General features: G+C 30.3%; 3 protein-coding genes across 3 annotated transcripts; 1 reads left to right on the top strand and 2 right to left on the bottom strand.

The window, feature by feature from the left end:
* Positions 1 to 846: 846 nt before the first annotated feature.
* On the bottom strand, positions 847 to 2,005 carry LOC113399086 (motile sperm domain-containing protein 1-like). The gene is made up of 4 exons (XM_026638121.2): positions 1,770 to 2,005; positions 1,530 to 1,693; positions 1,286 to 1,452; positions 847 to 1,043 (listed from the first exon to the last, which is right to left on the bottom strand). Exons 1-4 carry the CDS (start codon positions 1,894 to 1,896, stop codon positions 854 to 856), a joined length of 648 nt encoding a protein of 215 aa, XP_026493906.2. The 5' UTR covers positions 1,897 to 2,005; the 3' UTR covers positions 847 to 853.
* A 2,024-nt stretch (positions 2,006 to 4,029) lies between these two features.
* Positions 4,030 to 11,894, bottom strand: LOC113399068 (GATOR complex protein NPRL3). Its single transcript, XM_026638099.2, has 11 exons — positions 11,452 to 11,894; positions 11,164 to 11,376; positions 10,844 to 10,938; positions 10,022 to 10,238; positions 8,938 to 9,092; positions 8,723 to 8,854; positions 7,453 to 7,617; positions 6,936 to 7,131; positions 5,589 to 6,258; positions 5,075 to 5,268; positions 4,030 to 4,815 (listed from the first exon to the last, which is right to left on the bottom strand). The coding sequence occupies exons 1-11, from the start codon at positions 11,648 to 11,650 to the stop codon at positions 4,664 to 4,666; spliced, it is 2,388 nt and encodes a 795-aa protein (XP_026493884.1). The 5' UTR covers positions 11,651 to 11,894; the 3' UTR covers positions 4,030 to 4,663.
* A 225-nt stretch (positions 11,895 to 12,119) lies between these two features.
* LOC113399079 (Golgi resident protein GCP60) lies at positions 12,120 to 17,583 on the top strand. The gene is made up of 10 exons (XM_026638113.2): positions 12,120 to 12,390; positions 12,832 to 13,045; positions 13,177 to 13,245; positions 13,687 to 13,791; positions 13,947 to 14,228; positions 14,584 to 14,675; positions 14,909 to 15,085; positions 15,356 to 15,463; positions 15,725 to 15,843; positions 16,465 to 17,583. Exons 1-10 carry the CDS (start codon positions 12,246 to 12,248, stop codon positions 16,579 to 16,581), a joined length of 1,428 nt encoding a protein of 475 aa, XP_026493898.2. The 5' UTR covers positions 12,120 to 12,245; the 3' UTR covers positions 16,582 to 17,583.
* The last annotated feature ends 2,071 nt before the right edge of the window (positions 17,584 to 19,654 follow it).

The following is a 19,654-nucleotide window of genomic DNA, read 5'->3' as shown; positions in this document are numbered from 1 at the left end:
AACTAAACTTACAAATCTGACAATATACTGGATTTAGCAAGGCAATGTGTATATCATCACCTATATACATACAATATATGTATATTCATATAAACTTTCTTGAGTTTAATGAATGAATTACAGATAACTGTATAATTAAATACTTTTTTAAAACTACTTAAGAAAATGTTTAATTAATACTTTTATCTGATATATAAATACTTTGCACCTTTAGTGTTTCGCTTCTCTTGTCAAACTCAAGTTTGATTGAGAACAATATTGAATTAAAACATAGTTAAGCACAATATTAATTAAGTAGAATAGATATTTCAAAATTAATATAAATATTAAAAACATTTTATGGAATCAACACTAAGAAAATAATTAAAATAAAAAATAAATTGAATTTTGTAAAAAATAAATTAGGCAACTCTTATGGAGGTAAAATATATACAAGAGATACATATTTATAATTATTGTTATAAATTGATATCATATGACACAAATTCAAATATATACTACTAAAATTTTATGTTACTGTGAATATATGTGAAGCAATATTCACATATTTTATTTATTATAAGCAGTAACATACAAACTATTTTGACACGGAATATTCAAGCAATATATGAATATACACATTATTTTTAACAGAAATAAATGCAAATTTTAAAATCGAAAAATTAAATATCTGATACAGCACAGCACTATCGTAGACACTTTTCGACATATGCACCAGATTACTTCAAATTTAAATAAAACATACACAAAATACACATATAATTGGGAACATAAAATATTCATAATGTCTTATTTACAAAGACATCTAATATTTAATTTCTTTACATCAAAGTGTACAATAATGAAGTTTAGTCTATGGTCTTAAAACTAACATACTCACCAAACCAAGCACAAAGGCAAATACTAATTTAAGATTTGATCCTATGTGTAGCCACTCTGGCCATTGTGATTTCACAACCTGCTCTGGCTGTGTGGGCAAGAGTAAAGCAGCTATACAACATATACTTACTGCAACAGCTACAACATTGATAGGTTGTTGTTCTCTGTAACCAAAATAGGGAAACCCATTTAAGTTATGTATATTTTTGTCTATTGAGTTTAAAATTAAAAGGTTCATAAATGTCACCAGACAGGTTTAGTTTTATTTTATTGAAAAAATTTTACAATCTGCATAACAAATATTTATGAGGAATAAATTTAAAAAAGGGACATGAAGTTGTTTTTAAACAATATTCTAATTTAAACATTTATAATATATTTGGTCAAATGTAAATAAATTTAATACCGGTGATGTAAGGGATGATTACATATAACTCGTGAATGTTCTTCTGAAGGCCTTATAGGTGCTGCTTTCGTTGCTAATGGATGAAAATTGTCTCCAAGACTTTCTGGGTTTGTATTCGAAGGTTCCCCCTCTATTAACTTAGTTGGAACATCTCTTTTACCTAGAGCCTGAAAAAATTGTTATTGTTTTTATCTATTACACTTAAAAATATCTAATATCAAATCAGTAGAAGTCACTTTTTTACCTGCTGGGTATTTCTGTCAAACATAGTTATCCTAAACTTTTCTGTCGTGTTGCAGTGGGTAATGGAAGGTTGTGTATATCGCACAACAATATCTATGCAACTTTGAGGAGCTATAATTCCCTCAGGGTCAATTACTGTAAACTTATTTGGAGATGTGCATAAAACTGCGAAAAAATATAATAGATATGAAATATAGAAATCAACTACCATATGGCACAAACGAATATATTGTTTTTTTACCTTTAAAATTTACGGAGAAATCATAAGGATTATAAACAGTTAATAATTGCTTATGAGTGTGCCTAGCATTCAAGTAGAATTCCAGTGACACAGGAAACACGAACACAGGGAAATTCTTCATTTTCATTAAGGTTTTAAATTCAAGAACAAAGAAAAACAACAACAATTTCGACTATTTTGCATTTCTCGAACTCAGCAGCTGGAACTGTCATGTCAATATTGTCAAGTGAAACCTGTCAACTAGTGCGGTAAGACTTTTTAAACATATATCCAAATTGTCGACTACAGGTGTTTTTAAATTAACTTAAACACTTTACATGAATCGAAAATAATTAATATGAATACGATGTACTTTTTAAAATTTTTTGGAAATCCTTTACTATAAAATATTACTTTGTAAAATTTCATTCCGTTAGATCCACCAGGATAAATTTTACGTATGTCTGTCGGTAATTTTAAACTTTTATCAAGTAGATAGAGTCAAAAATAGTATTCCTCTTCTATAGTAATGAATACATTACGTTTCTACGATACTTATACGTATGGTTTGAAACTTGTATTGGAACCTTTTACTTTGACTAAAATACAATAAGTACAAAGGATATTATAATTCTTATAATTTTACATGAAGTAAAATAACAGTTTTACATCTATTAATTAGAGACAAATTTAATGCCATATTCTCTTCTAAAATAGTTAAGACACCATTTTTTTTAATTCAATGATTGGGCGACTATTGGGATTCATAAAAGTAGGCAACGAATGAACGAGCTTTATAATGAAAGGACCTACAATCACAGTGCCATTTTTGCCAATTATGTATATAACTATTCAAAATTATTTAGAAAAGTGTGCTTTTTGTCAAAATCATAAACTATAAAAAATTAAATTAAGAATGTGAACGGGAAGTTGTATCAGTCTTTGAATTTTGTTTTGCTGTATTAACAGTTTTGACTACTTAGTTTCTTATTTCTTCTCGGCGGTGGCCAAGTCATTGATCAAAGAAATTGTTAAAGAACGTAAATCAAAATCATTTAATTAATTATATGAAGACAACTGTCGATATGTGATTACATCGATTATTGAATTTATTGCGTTTACAGAAATAAAGGTGATAAATTCAATAATGGATATGAACATGGTATATTTTCTGACCTGATGAAACATAGTAAAGTCGTTCCAATATTTAAATCTGGTAGTTCTTCAGACCCCATCAACTATAGGCCAATCTCATTCAATTCATATAAAACAATTTGGATTTACGAAGGGTCGCTAGACTACGCAGGTATCTAGCTTATAAGGAATATCTATGAAACCACATGATACCTTAGGGATTTTTTGTGACTTACCCAAAACTTTTGATTGTGTTCAACATGACTCAGGTCAAGAACTTTATTACTACGGAATTAGAGAATGTGCATTCGACCTTTTGACTTGGAAAAAGGTTTTCTGAGGTCCTGATTGGTATGTGGGTCCCTCAAGGATCTATTCTATTCCTCATATACTGATGATACCTCCTTAGTTTTTAAAATTAATAGAAAAAATAGATTATTTACCGATTTTGGTACAGCTCGTTTAGTATATTTCAGTTACTTTCCCAGTATAATGTCCTACGGTATTATGCTTTGGGGTAACGCAACCGCTATCCATATGATATTTGTGCTGCAGAAAAGGGCTATTCCCGTAATCTATAACCTAGGAGCTAAAGAATCATTGAGGCATACATTTAAATATATTAACTGTCGCTTCTCACCTTCGGTTCCAATATAATTACCCCCGTTACATCCCTGGTATAGCGTTCAATAGAGGCATTGCTGGCAAATTTAAAAAAATGGTTAAAGAAGACATGGTGCTAAAAGTTACACAGTTAGTATTTTCATGGTTGCCGAGGCCAAATAGAATAAAGTAGATATACGTCAACGATGTGAGCGTATATCTACCTCGTTACGTTACGTATAGCTCCTTTTTTAGTTTTGATTCGGAATTGGTATATTTATTTAGGCAGATGGTCGACCAGGTGTTACTATACTCCGTTCAATCATAAGACTATACGACAATGGTGATACTTATTAATTATTAAAAACCTGCAAAATTTAATTTAATTTTTTTTCATTTTATAATCATAAACACAATGCATATATATAATTTTTTTATGCAACGACAAAATGCAATAATTGATACCAGATATCAATTAGGCCAATAAAAGAATCGATGCTACAAAAAGTATGAGTAAATAGTTATAAAAACCACATACAAAAACTAATATTTTATAAAATAGTTTATTTTATTGAATAAAAAATTAATTAAAGCTTCCTCATTAACTAATATCACACATACAAAAAAAGTAAATTTACTTTTAAATCTATATCATTCATTTGGCGAAAATTTTAGACATAAAGAACTTTACCTTTTCATTGAACCAGGCTATTAATAAATCAAATAACACTATATGTTTAAATATAAGATACTAAGTTACAATTTACTAGTACAGAAGTTTCTCTACAATAATTTAATTACATACAATAAATTCTCAAATGTTGAAGGACTTAACATATTACAGAAATAAAACAATAACAAAAGAAAAACAAATTAATCAAATCTTTGTTAATAGATTTATGTAAAAACTTTTTAGTAGCAAAGGGTAATGATTAAACTAAATACTGTTTAATCTATAAACTAAATAGGGGTGAACGAGCCATCGATAACATAATAAACCATACAATTCTGTACAAAAGTATAAATACATGTATATTTTACAGAAATGACAATAAGCACTTTAATATAACATATTTTATATCATTTATTAAAGAGATATATATTTGCTCTAGCAAATATAACATACGGATAAAATTTTCACAATTTGAAGTGTTTAAATAAAACAGATATCAAACTTATTAGTATGGATAGAGCATAGCGACAGCGGGATCTTCTGTTTCGAATGTAATAAGCACATCCTTGAACTTGTCAAGAAGTTGCATTAGTTGCGATCGAGAAACATTCTCCATGAACATTATTTCTTCAAGATGTTGTTCGCCGCGGAAGTAACCTGAAAATAACGTAAAAATTACAATTTTTTTTTTTTTAAATTAATAATTGGGCACGTCAGATATTCTGTAACATTTTTGTGATTTGAATGAAATAACATACAATAGACCAGAGAGCAGTGAAAAATTACAAATTTCTTTCACTCAGGTGCTACTTAGGTTAATAATGAAACACAATTTGAGGTCAAAGCGCCAGTAGACAGGACGATTAATACTCGTATAAATAACTATGCTACATTGTACATTTATAACAGTAGGAACCTTTTTTGTGTAGTTGTGCGAGTAGCAGCAGGTCGCCTGGGTTCTCGGAGGCGGGCATGGTGGCGAGCACGGCTCGCTCCTCGGCGGTGAAGGTGTCGAGCAGCGACTCGGTGGTGGGCGGGTCGCTCGGCACGCGGCACGCGTCGGCCGCGTCGCAGCCCGCGGGCGCGCTCCACACCGTGGGCGACTGGAAACTTAAAGTAAAAGAGCGACTACTGAGTTTCTTGCCGGTTCTTCCCGGTAGAATCTACTTTCCGTAGCTTTAAGTTTAGTTCAACACTGTTACATGACGATTCGAAAGCGCTTTTATGAGCCTACTTGAATAAATACCGATTAAGTGACTCTAAACAGTAAATATTTTTTCACATCCTATTGAGAAAAATAAATATTCCGAAACTTTGGGTGAGCCTATCTACATGGGAGAAGTATATTTCTATGTGAATAAATTATATATATCTTGTCTTGCTTAATTAGTATTCTAAAACCAGAGAATTTTTTTTTTTTAATGATTTACCTCATTTCACTCTGCAACTTAAGATTCAACGACACTCCATTCTTTTTTTCCGTTCCATTTGTTGTTGCATGAGCGTTTCTGAGCCTCGGCGATACATCTACGTCACTTTCGAATTTATCCTCATCGCTACTTGTGTCCCTGTTTATCACATTATCTGATTCTTTCAAAGACAGATCTGAGAGTCTTGATGGTAAGCTTTTTACATCCATATCCTTAGTATCCGTGTGTCCATTGACATGTCCGTTTTCCGTCCCGTTGATTCCATTACCGTTGAGATTATTCGATATACCACTATCGACTGAGTTTCCTTGTACTTTCTTTTGTATCTTTTTAGTTGTATCGTAATCACAACCATTAACATTAGGTTTTAGTAAGCCATCGACCACGTCAATACCGTCATCGAATGAATGATTCGCTGAGTCTACTTCGTGGAATTTATCGTACTTCGTGTGTTCGGATTCGATAACTATAGGTTTCGTATGCGAAAAGTCCGTCTGGTTAAGGTTATTTTGCGTTGGATAATCTTCATCTGAATCTGGAAAAGTATTAATGCTTTCTCTAGGTTCAACTGGCTCGGGGACGTTTAGTTGTACTTGGTTTAATGATGAGAAGGATACACTGTTTGACTGGTAGTAAGAGTCGTGTTTTTCGCAAAAATACTCTTTACCATCTATAAAAAAAATTGGTTCATATAAGTATTGAATTAAGACATTCTGATTTTAAGTATATATAGAATTATTACTTACTTACTTTAAAGTAGGTAAATCAAATATGTTGAATAGATTTTGACCAGTTTCAAACGTATGCATATAAAATATTAAGCCAAGTATAGACAATATGCGAGATAGTTTAAACAGCTTATAGCATATACATATATTAACTAGACAAGCCGTTAAATATTTTAAGACTTTAGAAAATTGTTATGATAATTTTCATCGCTTTACAAATAACTAATTAGAATGCTGAACAATAAAATTGACGTCTAATTTTGAGTCGTTCCCACTACCAATAGGAGTTGGCAGTATGTAAATTATTAACAAATTCCTAACATCGTCAAAGCGCCGGCCACCGTGAGGTGTAGTGTCTTATAGATTAATGGTTCATCATCGCCCATACAAAGCAAGCACACGAACTGGCGTAGAGTTCAGTCACCATACTGTAGGATTTGCTCGTTTAGTTTAAAGTTCTCATGGATTCAATACACACCCCAAACCGGAGAAGTAAAACGCAAATTATACTCAATGAATCCATTCCACCTGCCAAAGCTATCCCAAGGAATGTAGACGTCTGGAAGGCGGGCGAACGCAAGTTTTCCGAGAGAGAGATGACGACAACGAGAGCGCTCACCGTACTGCGCGTGCGGGTGTCGCGGCCAATGCGGGCAGTGCGGCGAGTTGAACTGCACGTAGGTGTGCAGCTGCAGCAGCAGGCGGCGCCGCAGCAGCCACGCCACGAGGCGCGCCGGCCGCCCGCCGCAGCGCGCGCCCCACGCGCCGCGCGACACGTACCACAGCGGCGCCGGCAGCGAGAACTCGCTCAGCATCTGCCGCGCGACACGCCCGTTATACTGTACGCTGTATGCAGGGCGCTACAGGTCGCTACAGGTCGCTACAGGTCGCTACAGGTCGCTACAGGTCGCTACAGGTCGCTACGTGCGGTATTGCTAATACAATTCCACTGATTATTCTATAGAGAGATGCAGTCACAGTTCTTCGCAAGACTGCAAGCTTGATTTACTATTAGGTTACGGGCGAGTGCTGTCAGTGAGGGCCTGCCCTGAGTGTCACAATATCTATATATCTTCGCCAGTAGAAATGAGTATTTAGCATTATTTACAATATTTTCGTACGTGAAATAAACTTACTTGTAATAAACACAGTCCAGGGAACTCCTTGGTAAATTCGTCGACGAGTGGCGAATTTATATGTATATTCGCTCCAGGCGCGACTACGTAAACGTTACCTTCACATAATGGATATATGACTGTTGCTTTAGCCCAGTACACTAAATGTCCTGTAAGCTGGAAAGCCTGCAAAAAAATGATGCTTCAGAGTCATAACATTAACAAATAAAAAAATCTTAAATATTTATAAAGGGAATATATTATCATATATAATATCTTCTCAAGAGCAGAAAAAACCTTAGCTCAAGCGTAAAACATTTACAATGCTATATAAATAGGGGGTTATTTTTTTTTAAATATAATAAGAATATAATGTCCATAGGAACTATTTATATTTGTATTGTTATTATATTCACAACGAAATAAAATTCCAAACTTAATTTAAAAAACCAGTTATAGTTAATAAATTTGAGTTACTTTTGTACATTGCAACAATTCGGTAATTCCAGCAGGCCAAGACAAGATTTGGTTTGTAGACATTTCCGAAATGTATGGAATTTCACATGTATATTTATCACTTGATGAAAAATTTTAGTATTGTATTGAATAATTTTGACAAAACCAAAGTTCGTAATCGCTTCAACTATTATTGTCAAATGCACTTTGTCTGGGCTCTCAGTCTTTGACATACAAGAGTATGACTTAAGAAATTCAAAGGTTCTATTTTCTATCTATCTTTATCAATTAAAACAAAAAAGGGTTACGCGTAAAATTAACCAAATTCATTGATCATTCAATAAGTCATTCTGTACTTTTACATTACGTAACTCTTATGGTATATCAATTCAAGGTCAGTTGTTAATAAACTTTTTCTTTGCCTTTGTTTCGTAGTTTCGAAGTAACTAAACTGATACTTATACTTATTAAAAAATAATTATAACATTATGCAGTAATGTAAAGATCTGGTAAAGAGCTGGTAAAGACTATCCAATGTTGACTGTTAATTCAAAAAGTTACAAGAGGCTAAGGCGCAATTATATTAAGTACTCCTAAAGACTGTGAGTAGTGCTTTTTCAATATCATTTTTAAATAAGCCTAATTAATTATTTTTACACATGGTAACCTTTCGATTGTCGTAGGAAATTTCTTTGGTGCTCAAAATAAACTTTCAATGAGAGAATATCTCTCACTGAAAGTTAGAATAGTCCATATGACTTACCTTAATATTGGTAACTAATGATAAATCAAATTGTATATTACATATTTCTAACTCAAATTTTATATATTTTACCTGTGTGAGTGTTAGATCTGCTTCAATGGCTAATGTTTGCAAACTCTTCAGAGGACTGTATAATTTTATAAGTCTTAGAAGCGCAGGGCTTCCATCTAAAGGTATCGATGCCAGCAAGTCATTAGGATTAACCTGAGATTAATAAAAAACATGAATATAATATTTTTATAAATTAATTTTGATAAAATTAAATTTCAAATAAACAATAGTGTTACCATAAGTAGAATGCCATGATATGGGCGTAACCTCTGCACACATTTGTCAATTGTCTCCGGCTCTATGATGGAACCTCTATTGTGTATCTGATGTGCTTTATGTGGCAGGCAAAATGATAGAAGTACCCATTTGTTTATGCGAACTTGTACTATACCTGAAATAAAAATTAATATTTTGTAAAGAATTATTTTGATTCATGATTGTTTTTGGTCATAGCAACCATTCACAAGAGACATTAGCTATCCGTCCAGGACATATTTAGTATATGAGTTTGTGTGCAAGCACAGGAGCAATCTCTTTTCCCTCACACTGATAATCCGAAGGGACGGCAATTCCGACAAGACCGAAGAGTTCAGGAACATGATCTTCATGTGCCTTTCGAGACATGGAAGTGTAAACACTGCCAATTACTAGATTCCGGGCTGCTACTGAGAATTTCTCGAAAGAACAACCAATTTTTTCCTGAGAAAGGTCCTGGGAACATTGGCTTCGAATTTGTCCATATATCAAACAATCAAGTTTGTCAATATATCAAAGAGTCAGTATTAGTAGTGATTTAAGAAATGGAAAAAACATACGCGAATTCTTAGTATAAAAATATCGAGGGCATGGTAGCTAAAGTAATGTTTAATCATGTTTTGTATGTCATGTACATATTAAATAATAAATCTTTATCCTAATCCTTTGAAAAAAAAACAAAAGCAAGCTTTTCTGGATGATACTGCAATTTTTACTCTTAAAGGATAAATGCTAATATAATTATATATTCTAAAACATTAAATAAGGAATAAGATTTTCCATATGTTTCAGTTAATTAACTATTAGTTAACAATTTAAAGTAAAATTATATTTTTACTTTATTGATTTATTTATATGCTTCTTATGAATTTTTGTGTTTGAATACTCAATGAAAGGTTGGCACAAAGCTTTTATATCACGAAAATTTATTGGAAATTGATATTTTTCTGTGAGCTGTATTCACTATTGCAGCTGATTTTTTATATAAGTAGTTTTATACCTTGGAATGTAATACTTCCCTTTGTTGCTGTGTTAAATGTGGTTATTTAAAAAAAATGTGCATACCAGTACTACTTAATTCTTCAAACACAGACTTCATAGATCTCGCCAGCGAGCTTCTCTGTAGAATAAGGTGAAATGCCGACTTAGGTACATTATTAGTTCTATTATCCATGCTGTATGTAGTAGAGCTGACTGAATGTCTAGAATTTTCTTCTTCATCATCATTTTCACCAGAATTTATCTCACTATCTAGTGCTGATACTTCATCATGTGCGGCCAACTGAAAAGAAATAATAATATTATATAAAATTAATTCACAATTAAAACACACACACATGGTAATTTCTTTTCATTAAATATACATATTATTATGGTATTAACTCTGTAAATTCTTAAAACACAGTAATGAGCTCCATGTCGAAATTCAGGAATATAATCAATAAGTTCTAAATTACCTCAGAAAAGAGGAAAGATGTCTTGTATAATTATATACATCATCAAAAATATATACATAAAAATAATGCTTGATGTATTGGTTAGTTCTTATGTATCATTAAATAATTTTAGTTTAAATTTTTAGTTTTTCTGGTACATTCAATTCAATTGTCTTAAAAAAAAATTAAATATCACAGATAGTTTCATAATAAAGTTTTTAGGCTTTAAATTGGCCCTATAAAATGTTTATAAACAAGCCTTAACCTTTCTTGCTGGTCTTCAGTAGAACTACTAGACTATATTCTAGACCAATGGTAGCTTTAAATAAAAAGTAACTTTTAAAATGTCAATTCCAAAGTTCCTGTATATAGTACATTTAGATTTTTATAACATACTGATTACTACATTATTTGTATGTTTATTTTATATTCTCATAAAAGTTATTGTTACCATAATTTTCATTTCTTCGGTCAAATAGGAACACCTCTTCTCTTCGTGTCTTAGAGCTTTACCCAATCTTTTGCTTAAGTCATAATAACATTTCACTGAAAATAATAAAACATAGGTGATTAATTAGTTAAAAATTCCTATTTATACTAACTAATTCAAAATATTCAGATTTCCACTACATTATATATGAACCATTAGGTACAACTGTAATTCAATAATAATTATGAAAATAAGTTTTTATTACTCTAAGTAGTAACTTTATTTTAATATATAAATTTTTAAACTATATAAAGTAAAAGAAAGTATAAAAATAGAATTACCGATAGAATGGCTTGCAGATGCTTGCAGTGCAAACACTATATTAATAAGTATCATTGCAGCAGTGTCATCTTTGTTAGTCCTGTAGGGGAGCAGAGTGGGGTGACCTACAAATCTCACATCATTGACTTTTAGCTCAAACTTTCTGTTACAAAGTTCTGCTTTAACAGCAAATAGTGTTGATAACATTTCATCTGTAAAGCCACTTAGCTGACCTAAAATATTATTAATACAAGTCATATTAAAGTGTAAAAAAAGAAATTTTAATTTAATTTAAAATAATTACCCACCTTTACAGATATTTGATGTTTGAGATTGTGAGTTTTGCAGCAGATCTTCAGCAGAATTTATTGCATATGGATTGTGACGTCCAAATTTCTTCTGCTTACTTTCGTCCTTATTTTCAGTTGTGTAAGGATATCTAAATAATAATCTGTCTCCTTTACTATCAGATTTCACAAAAAATATATTCAATGGATTAACCTCCATGGCTAAGATTTACGTCAGTGGAAAATATTATAAACAATATCAATGAAAATTGGTAAACAATGCATCTGCAAAATTAGGGCACGTTATAACAATTAAACATATTTTTAAAAGACTTAAAATTGCACTCATGTTTTATAACGCATAAAATTATTAATTAAAGTTGTAGGTTTAGAAAGTTAAGATTTTTCTAATAATTGAAAAAACTATACAATGACACAAAGCAAAAACTGAAAAGAATATAGATTATGAATAACGATGTCAAAATTGACATAAGAACATATGCGTAGCTATATAGCTATTTAAACACGGTTGGAAAATATATTAAATAATTAATTTGTATGTACCATATAGCGAACGAAACGAAACGAAAACGAACAATCCATGTATAAATAATATTGAATATATAGATATATTTTTGAATGTTTTATTCCATAGATAACTAGCCTAAAACGTCAAGTGTAAAATTGTGAAGTTGTCAAATGAATTTTGATAATACGGCGAAACGATTTGTGCCACCAATGATAGTCATAAATCAAGATAGAAAAGTAAAAATCGATTTCTGTAAATAATTTAGAATAAAATTATCATCAATATAATGGCAAATAGAAGTGAAGGTAATCAAAAAGTCAACCCAGTAAAAGTACCCCTAGAAACTGACCAAGGTATTATAGAAAGCGAAGAACGTAAATGGGGATTGCCATTGAGAGAAGTTTATAAACATGGACTCTCTTTTTATAAAGGTAAGATATTGAGTTACACACTAAATATCATCTAAGGCTGAAATACAGCCGTAACAAATTTATATAATAGTGCCATACCTTTAGTAGATTTATAATATTTACACATATAAAATAGTTGTATATAGATTCAGATATATACGTAATTATTGACTATTGAGAAGTGTTGACTAATTAAACTTTACGGTGCCTTCAATATCAGCTCTTATTCAAGATTTAGATTTTATATATGTACAGATAAAAACCATAGAAATCCTTTTTTCGAGTATTCACAATTCATAAAAGCTTTTTTATACAATAACTATGCAAGTGATTATGAATGTCTATTATTAAACTGTCAAAAAAATTTAATAATAAAATAAAAGTACATAATCATTTTTTGATTCAATAATTATTAAATTTGGTACAATAATTGAAGTAAAAATATTTTTGCAAAATTTTTAGACAAAGAGGGAAAGGCCATTCACCTTAGTTATGAAGATAGATTGAAGTTGGTTGCATACACTCAACAAGCAGCACATGGACCTTTAGATGTAAACTCAGCACCACCTCTTGGAGTGCTTGATGTTATAGGGAGAGATCGAAGATCAGCATGGCAAGCCCTAGGTCAAATGTCTCAGGTCCAAGCTATGGCAGGATTTATACATACTCTAGATAGGTACTCCCATTTGTTAGAATGACTCTATTATGTAAAAACTATATTTAAAAAGTAATTAAAAATTACACTGGCTATTCTGACTGCTTCAAGTATTTCACACATAATTAAAATAAAATTAAATATATTTGCAGGTTATGTCCTATGTTTAAGCCATTTTTAGAAGCAATTCAAAAGGATGTTGAAGATAGAAAGCAGAGAGAGTAAGTTATCCAAGTTATGTACTTTGTACTTTGTCCTATTAAGCAATTTCAAATAGCAGATTATATAAAACTAAAATCTTTATTATTAATTGTTATTCTTATATATGTTAATAAGTATTTTTATTATAATCTTCATTATAAAAAAGATAATAAACAGTTATAGACTGAATAGGGATAATGTTTACCTATTTAGTGAGGTAACAGTATAAAACGAGAAATTGGTTTATAGCATAGTTTATAGTATTTTGGTGTAAGTTGGTAATACTTACTTAATTTTTTTATAGATACATTTAGATACCATTTTTCACAAAATATGTCATTGGATGTGTAAGGATACACAAGGAAGCTTAAATAATCTCCAAAAATGTCCATGCTATTTTTTTAAAATAAATATAATATATAACGTAAATATAATTTTTTTAAAGATTTTTATTTTAATAGATTAAAGAAAACAGAAGATGAAAAAGCACATATGGAATTGCAGAATAGAATAATGTTAGAAAAACAAAAACAAGAAAGTTCTAAATTATCAGAAGAACAGCAAGTGTATGTGTATTTCAAATAATTTATTATTTGTATATTATAATATGTTGTAGTAGATATAATTTAGTATGTCTAAAAACAAGCAATAAATAATTATCTCTATTAACTATTAAATAGGGGCATTGCCCTACTTATATTATCATTATAATATTCTGCAGGCAAAGAATTAAAGATGCACTGAATGCACAAACCTATGACCAGTTTCTTCAGTATGCACAACAGCAGTTTCCAGGGAACTTTGATCAGCAAGCAATACTTATTAGACAATTGCAAGATCAACACTACCAACAGTATATACAGCAACTGGCAGTGGATCAACGTCTTGCTAATTCTAACCTAAACTATAAAGAAGAGTCTGATAATGATGATCAAATTGAAAAAGAGGATTGCACAAAAGATCACATATTGAATGACAGTGATGAGGGTCTCACAGATAATAAGTGAGTAATACTATTAAAAATAAATAGTACCAATCTTTTTGTTTTTAATTATTTATAGACTACAGCTTACTTTTAACAATTAATAATTTTCTTTTTTCCACAAAGTCCCTAGGTATTTCGGTAGTTAAAAAAAGAGGACTCTTACCCATCAATGTAATGACCTACATATGTGCTAATTATTAGCAATTAGAGCTCTAACAATATTTATTCCTGCAACAGCCAAATAACAATAATAGATCGTAAAAAAAACTGCACCTGCCACATATAAATTAAATAAGGGCAAATGAACGACAATAGTGATATCTTTATATTTTGGATGAATTATGGAAGAATTCAAAATATATAATTTTTTCAGATCATTACAGACATCTGAGAAGAATGAAATGGAGTACAATGAAGAATCCCGAGAAGAAGCAGAAGACGAGGATGAAGAAACCGATGGTGATGGTTAGTAATCAAGTTAACACTATAAAAAAATAAAGAATGTATAAAAAATATAAATAAGAATTTTATAGTGGTAATTTTAGTTTATTCATAATATATTTGAGACCAGGAACTTGCTACTTTGTGTCTAAGGCCTTTGATTATATGCAACACCGAACATGGTTAGAAATCTTCGTCACTATATCACTAAAAAATGCAATTTATCTGTCATTGTAACAAATATAAAATGATTTCAGGAGTAGAGGAGGCCCGTATGTGGACGCGTGAAGATATAGTGCAGTTTAAAGAATCAGCGCGAGCAGGTGGGGGCATGCTCACTGTGGGTCATGGTGAGACTGTCACTATCAGGGTGCCGACGCACCAGCGTGCACGTTGCATATGCTGGGAATTCGCCACTGACAACTATGATATAGGTAGGAATAGACTCAGGTTTTCAATGGTGCTAATGTTCAGAGCTAAAATTAAGTAATCAATAAAATTTTTGTACAATCATATTAATTCCCTAATAAAAAAAAATTGCTTTTAAAATTATCAAGATTTTAAAGCAATTGCCCATTCATATCTCTCTTCTCTTTTTAAAGATACAGAATAAGAGCTTTTATATTTTACAGTAAGTGTCATGATGTGTCATATATTATTTTACTAAATAAGTAAATTGCTTAATTTAAAGGATTTCTTTCTAGGTTATGGGCTTTTCTTTGAATGGAGCAAATCACCAACATCAGAAGTGACAGTGCATGTAGCTGAGAGTGATGATGAGGATGATGCAGATGATGATACATATGATGAAGGTTATCTATTTTGTTATGATTTTATAACTTAATAGATTATAATAGAGAAATTGACAACATGGTCACAAAATTTTCGGGAGTTTTTATTTAAGTTTTTATAAAATAAATATATAAGGCATAAAGCCTTATTTTCGTTGTTATTAAATTACTAAGGTCATTTTTTAAAGCAATTCCTTGTTATCGTGTAAGAGAGTTAATATTAAAAACCTTTTGTTGGGTTTTGCTATGGAAATACTGCATAATTTTTTTTTTTTTTCCTAGAGTACACAATTTATGGTAATACTGACCCAGAAGTAGGCGGTGAGAGGCGCGTGCTCAACAGTCATCGGCCGATGGTCAACCTCGTCGTGCCAATATATAGGCGAGACTGTCACATGGAGGTAATAACGCCCATAAATCGTTCGAGGAGATTCAAATCCCTTCTTTATTCTATTTTTATTATCGACATATTGGTAAGCAAAACTAACCTTTCTGTTTTTGATAATCGAATCGTTTTGCCGTAGTGCAACCAATCCCAGCTACCTCATTATTCAATTCGTTTTTTGAATATAAGTATAATAAAAGAAATTGTAGAAAAACTATTATATTCTACATGTACTACCAAGATAATAATTGAGGGCACAGGAGGCCTCAAATTATGAATTGTGATCGCCCATTGATCAAAATTCGACCCTTTTTAATTAATAATATAATTGTAACTTGACATCACAGAAGTATTAGATACATACATTGTTTTTGACATTATTACAATAAAACCATAACCATTTGTCAATAAAACGTTACGATCTTTATAACAGTTATTGTAACTGTATATTTTATTTAATATACTATATTTTTTACGCATGTTATACATACATTTTGGCTTTTTTCATCAGAACTCTTCCATATGAAATTAAACAATGCTAAAATTTACACAACTCTGTGCGCGCAAAAGGCTTAATACGATATACAATGTTTTCTCTTTTTGTTATTCGCTATAGTTTCAATTATTGTTATTTCAGGTGTATGCTGGCTCTCATACTTATCCCGGAGAGGGCGTATATTTATTAAAATTCGATAATACGTACAGTTTATGGCGATCTAAAACTTTATATTATAAAGTCTACTACACACAGTAATTCAATGTTATTTTATATACTAAATACATAATATATAATATAATATATAATTGAATTGATAATTTTAATGAATTTTATTTCAATCGAAATATATTTTCGTTTTCATTTTTTTAATTGTATGGCGTATTATAAACTTTATTAAAATTACTTCAATTCAATAAAATCCTAATATTTTATAGATACATGACAAATTATTATGAAATATTATAGAAGTATCAAATATTTACTAAATAAAAATAATTAATAGTATTGTGAATGTATCAGATGCATATGCTGGCATGTTTAGATTGTGCAATTACATGTATGATCAATCAAAAGTAGTTAATAAAAATAATTGACATTCTAAATAATTTATATAATGACGTACCTTTATTTTTAGCAGTACAATAGTATTTATTTTTAATAAAAATTTAAAAAAATGCAAACCTTTCTTACACTGCTTGTAACATTTTTTAATTTGTTATATTACATACTTTATGAATAAATTGCCATATATGTATATTAAAAATGGATTTGTGCCAATAACACTTACTATTATGTACTTAATTACGATAATTTTCTAGAAAACAATAGTGCGGATAAATTTTGTCTTTTATTTATAAAAGTAATAGTAGCTCGAAGAAAATTCTTGTTTTAATGCAAGTCATGTTAACTCTATTTAAATTAATAAAATATGTGTACATCCTTTAATGTTAAATTATTTTTAGAATACACGTAATAAGTAATTTTGTTTTATCTATATAAGGAAAATTATATAAAAACTATCTCTATGTTCAAAATCCAAATCAGCACACTTTTAATTGTACACAGCCTCTATGACCACTGTGTAGATAAAAAAGAAAGGTAAAAAAATATTTATAAAAATGCGTTAAATTTTAATATTTTTAGTATTAAAAACAGCATTTATAATATTATTATTTATTGTTGTATGAAATAACTGTGAGTAGTAACATTAATTTATGTCAGTACCTATTTATAGTATTTGTAAGAGAAATATATTAGATTCATGTTTATAAAAAAAAAGTTTTTTATTACTAACTAATAACTAATAAAAAAAGTTGTTCCTTTTGAAGATACGGTAGCATTTTTGTTAATTTTTTTACATATATACCCTATGAAATTCCTTCTAATACTGAATATATATCAATTTATAAGACCTAGTGTTTGAGTAAATTATCGAAAAAATATATGTTTACATTTTTTAAAATTTTTGTAATAGCTGACGGGAAATGGTTATCATCGCCCATAGGCATTGGCGCTGTACGTAATATTAACCATTCCTTAAATCGCCATCCTTGGGAACTATAGTAGCGGCACGCTATGATGGCCGTTTTGACGTTTGCCCGCTCATGAAGTTTCGTATTTAATAAATAATTACATCAAAGGAGGAAATTGTTGTTCTTTATTGTCAATAGTGACGTGCAGTTAGTCATAAAATTTATCGAATGTGATTTCTAAACTACAAATATTAGGGTACCGCGAAGATAACTTTTTTATTTATTTTTTTGCGTAAACGTGTACGTCACACTCTCACACTCGACCTCGTAGTCGGTGTTATATTTGTGTTTTTTTATGTAATGTGTTTATAAAGTTATTCATTCTAATTCCAATTTTTGATTTAAATTGATTTCGTTCGAATATATTACTTAAACTTATTTTATATTTTTTTTATTAAACCTTTTTAATCAGATACTTCTTGCAACAAAAACTTGAATTAAATTACTTGCAAAAAAACAAAGATTTGAATATATTATATCGATAATAAATTTACATTTCACATCACTTTTTTAATGTGTCAAAACGGCCATCGTATCTTGCCGCTAGAATAACATATTATGTGTATGTAACTTTGACTTATGTGTATACTCAGGGAATCTGATATCAATTTGCAAAGGTCAATAACAAGTCCATGGCTTCGCCCCAGATGTGAGTAGCGTACATGTGAATTTTGCCGACACTAAGAAGTGCGGTGCTTTGATGTACCGCCACACACTGATTCCGACACTTCAAACGGGGCTGCGGGACTCAATAACAGCGACTTTGAATATGCCAGGAACCAGTAGTTCTACTTCTACACGTGATACTGATCAAAGAGAAGATACAATTAGGCTTCCTAACGCCAAAAAAAGAAAAAAATGTGCAATTTGCCCCTTCGTAAGGCGAAGAATGAAAAACAGTTATTGCTCAAAGTACAACAAATCCTTATGTGGCGAACACAAACTTGACATTTGTCACAAATATATTAATTAATAGTTTTTTTCTAAAATATTTCTTGCTTTTGTTCATTTTATTACTTAATTATAAGATTTTAATGTTTTTTTAAGTCTTTGATTTTTTATTTAATAAGATTAAGAAATGAAAAAATAAAAAATATGCAAATGGGTAAAAACTCTGGCCTCAATTCAGTCTGTCAAGGTCCTATTCTTATTATTTTAATATTGATAAATAACCAGTGTTTAATCGTTTTTATAAATCAGAAGAAAACATTAGATTTAAATTAATACTTTTTTTAAATAAAATTTTGAAGTTGCATTTTTGACTTATTTTGAAAAAAGCGAAAAATCTTGATAATTAAAAATTGTTCACGTTTGCATAATGTATATAGGGGTTTAAAATTATCGCAAATAGTCACCCCTATCACCTCTTATAAAGGGAATACGTCGAATTACCAATAACCCTGAATAATCTGCGTCCAACTAGTTTTGAATTGTTACCATAAATTACATTTACATGTAATTGTTCGATACAATATAAGTCATCAAAAAATGTTAAACATCAATTATAAAAATAACAATGTACAGTCAGAGTAAAAAAACCTTCGTCAGTTTTCAAATTCATTCCTTTATCAAGTCATAAGCTCTTAGTACCTTTTGAAACTAAAGCACTACACAGACAACTGCATATAAAATTAAACTAACATAGTATGATAACTTCAAAATAGTGTAACATCTTTGGACTACGTCTAGTGTCATATCAACATGAAACCTTTTTAATGGCCTAATAAGTCATTACAAGATTTAAATTAGATATGATATCTTCTACTCAATTGTCAAAGTCTGTCAGTGTCATATAT

The sequence above is a fragment of the Vanessa tameamea genome, chromosome 15 (genome assembly GCF_037043105.1).
Source record: "Vanessa tameamea isolate UH-Manoa-2023 chromosome 15, ilVanTame1 primary haplotype, whole genome shotgun sequence".
Taxonomy (NCBI): Eukaryota; Metazoa; Arthropoda; class Insecta; order Lepidoptera; family Nymphalidae; genus Vanessa; species Vanessa tameamea.
The sequence above is the reverse complement of the archived record's forward strand: the minus strand, read 5'-3'. Positions and strand labels throughout refer to the sequence as shown.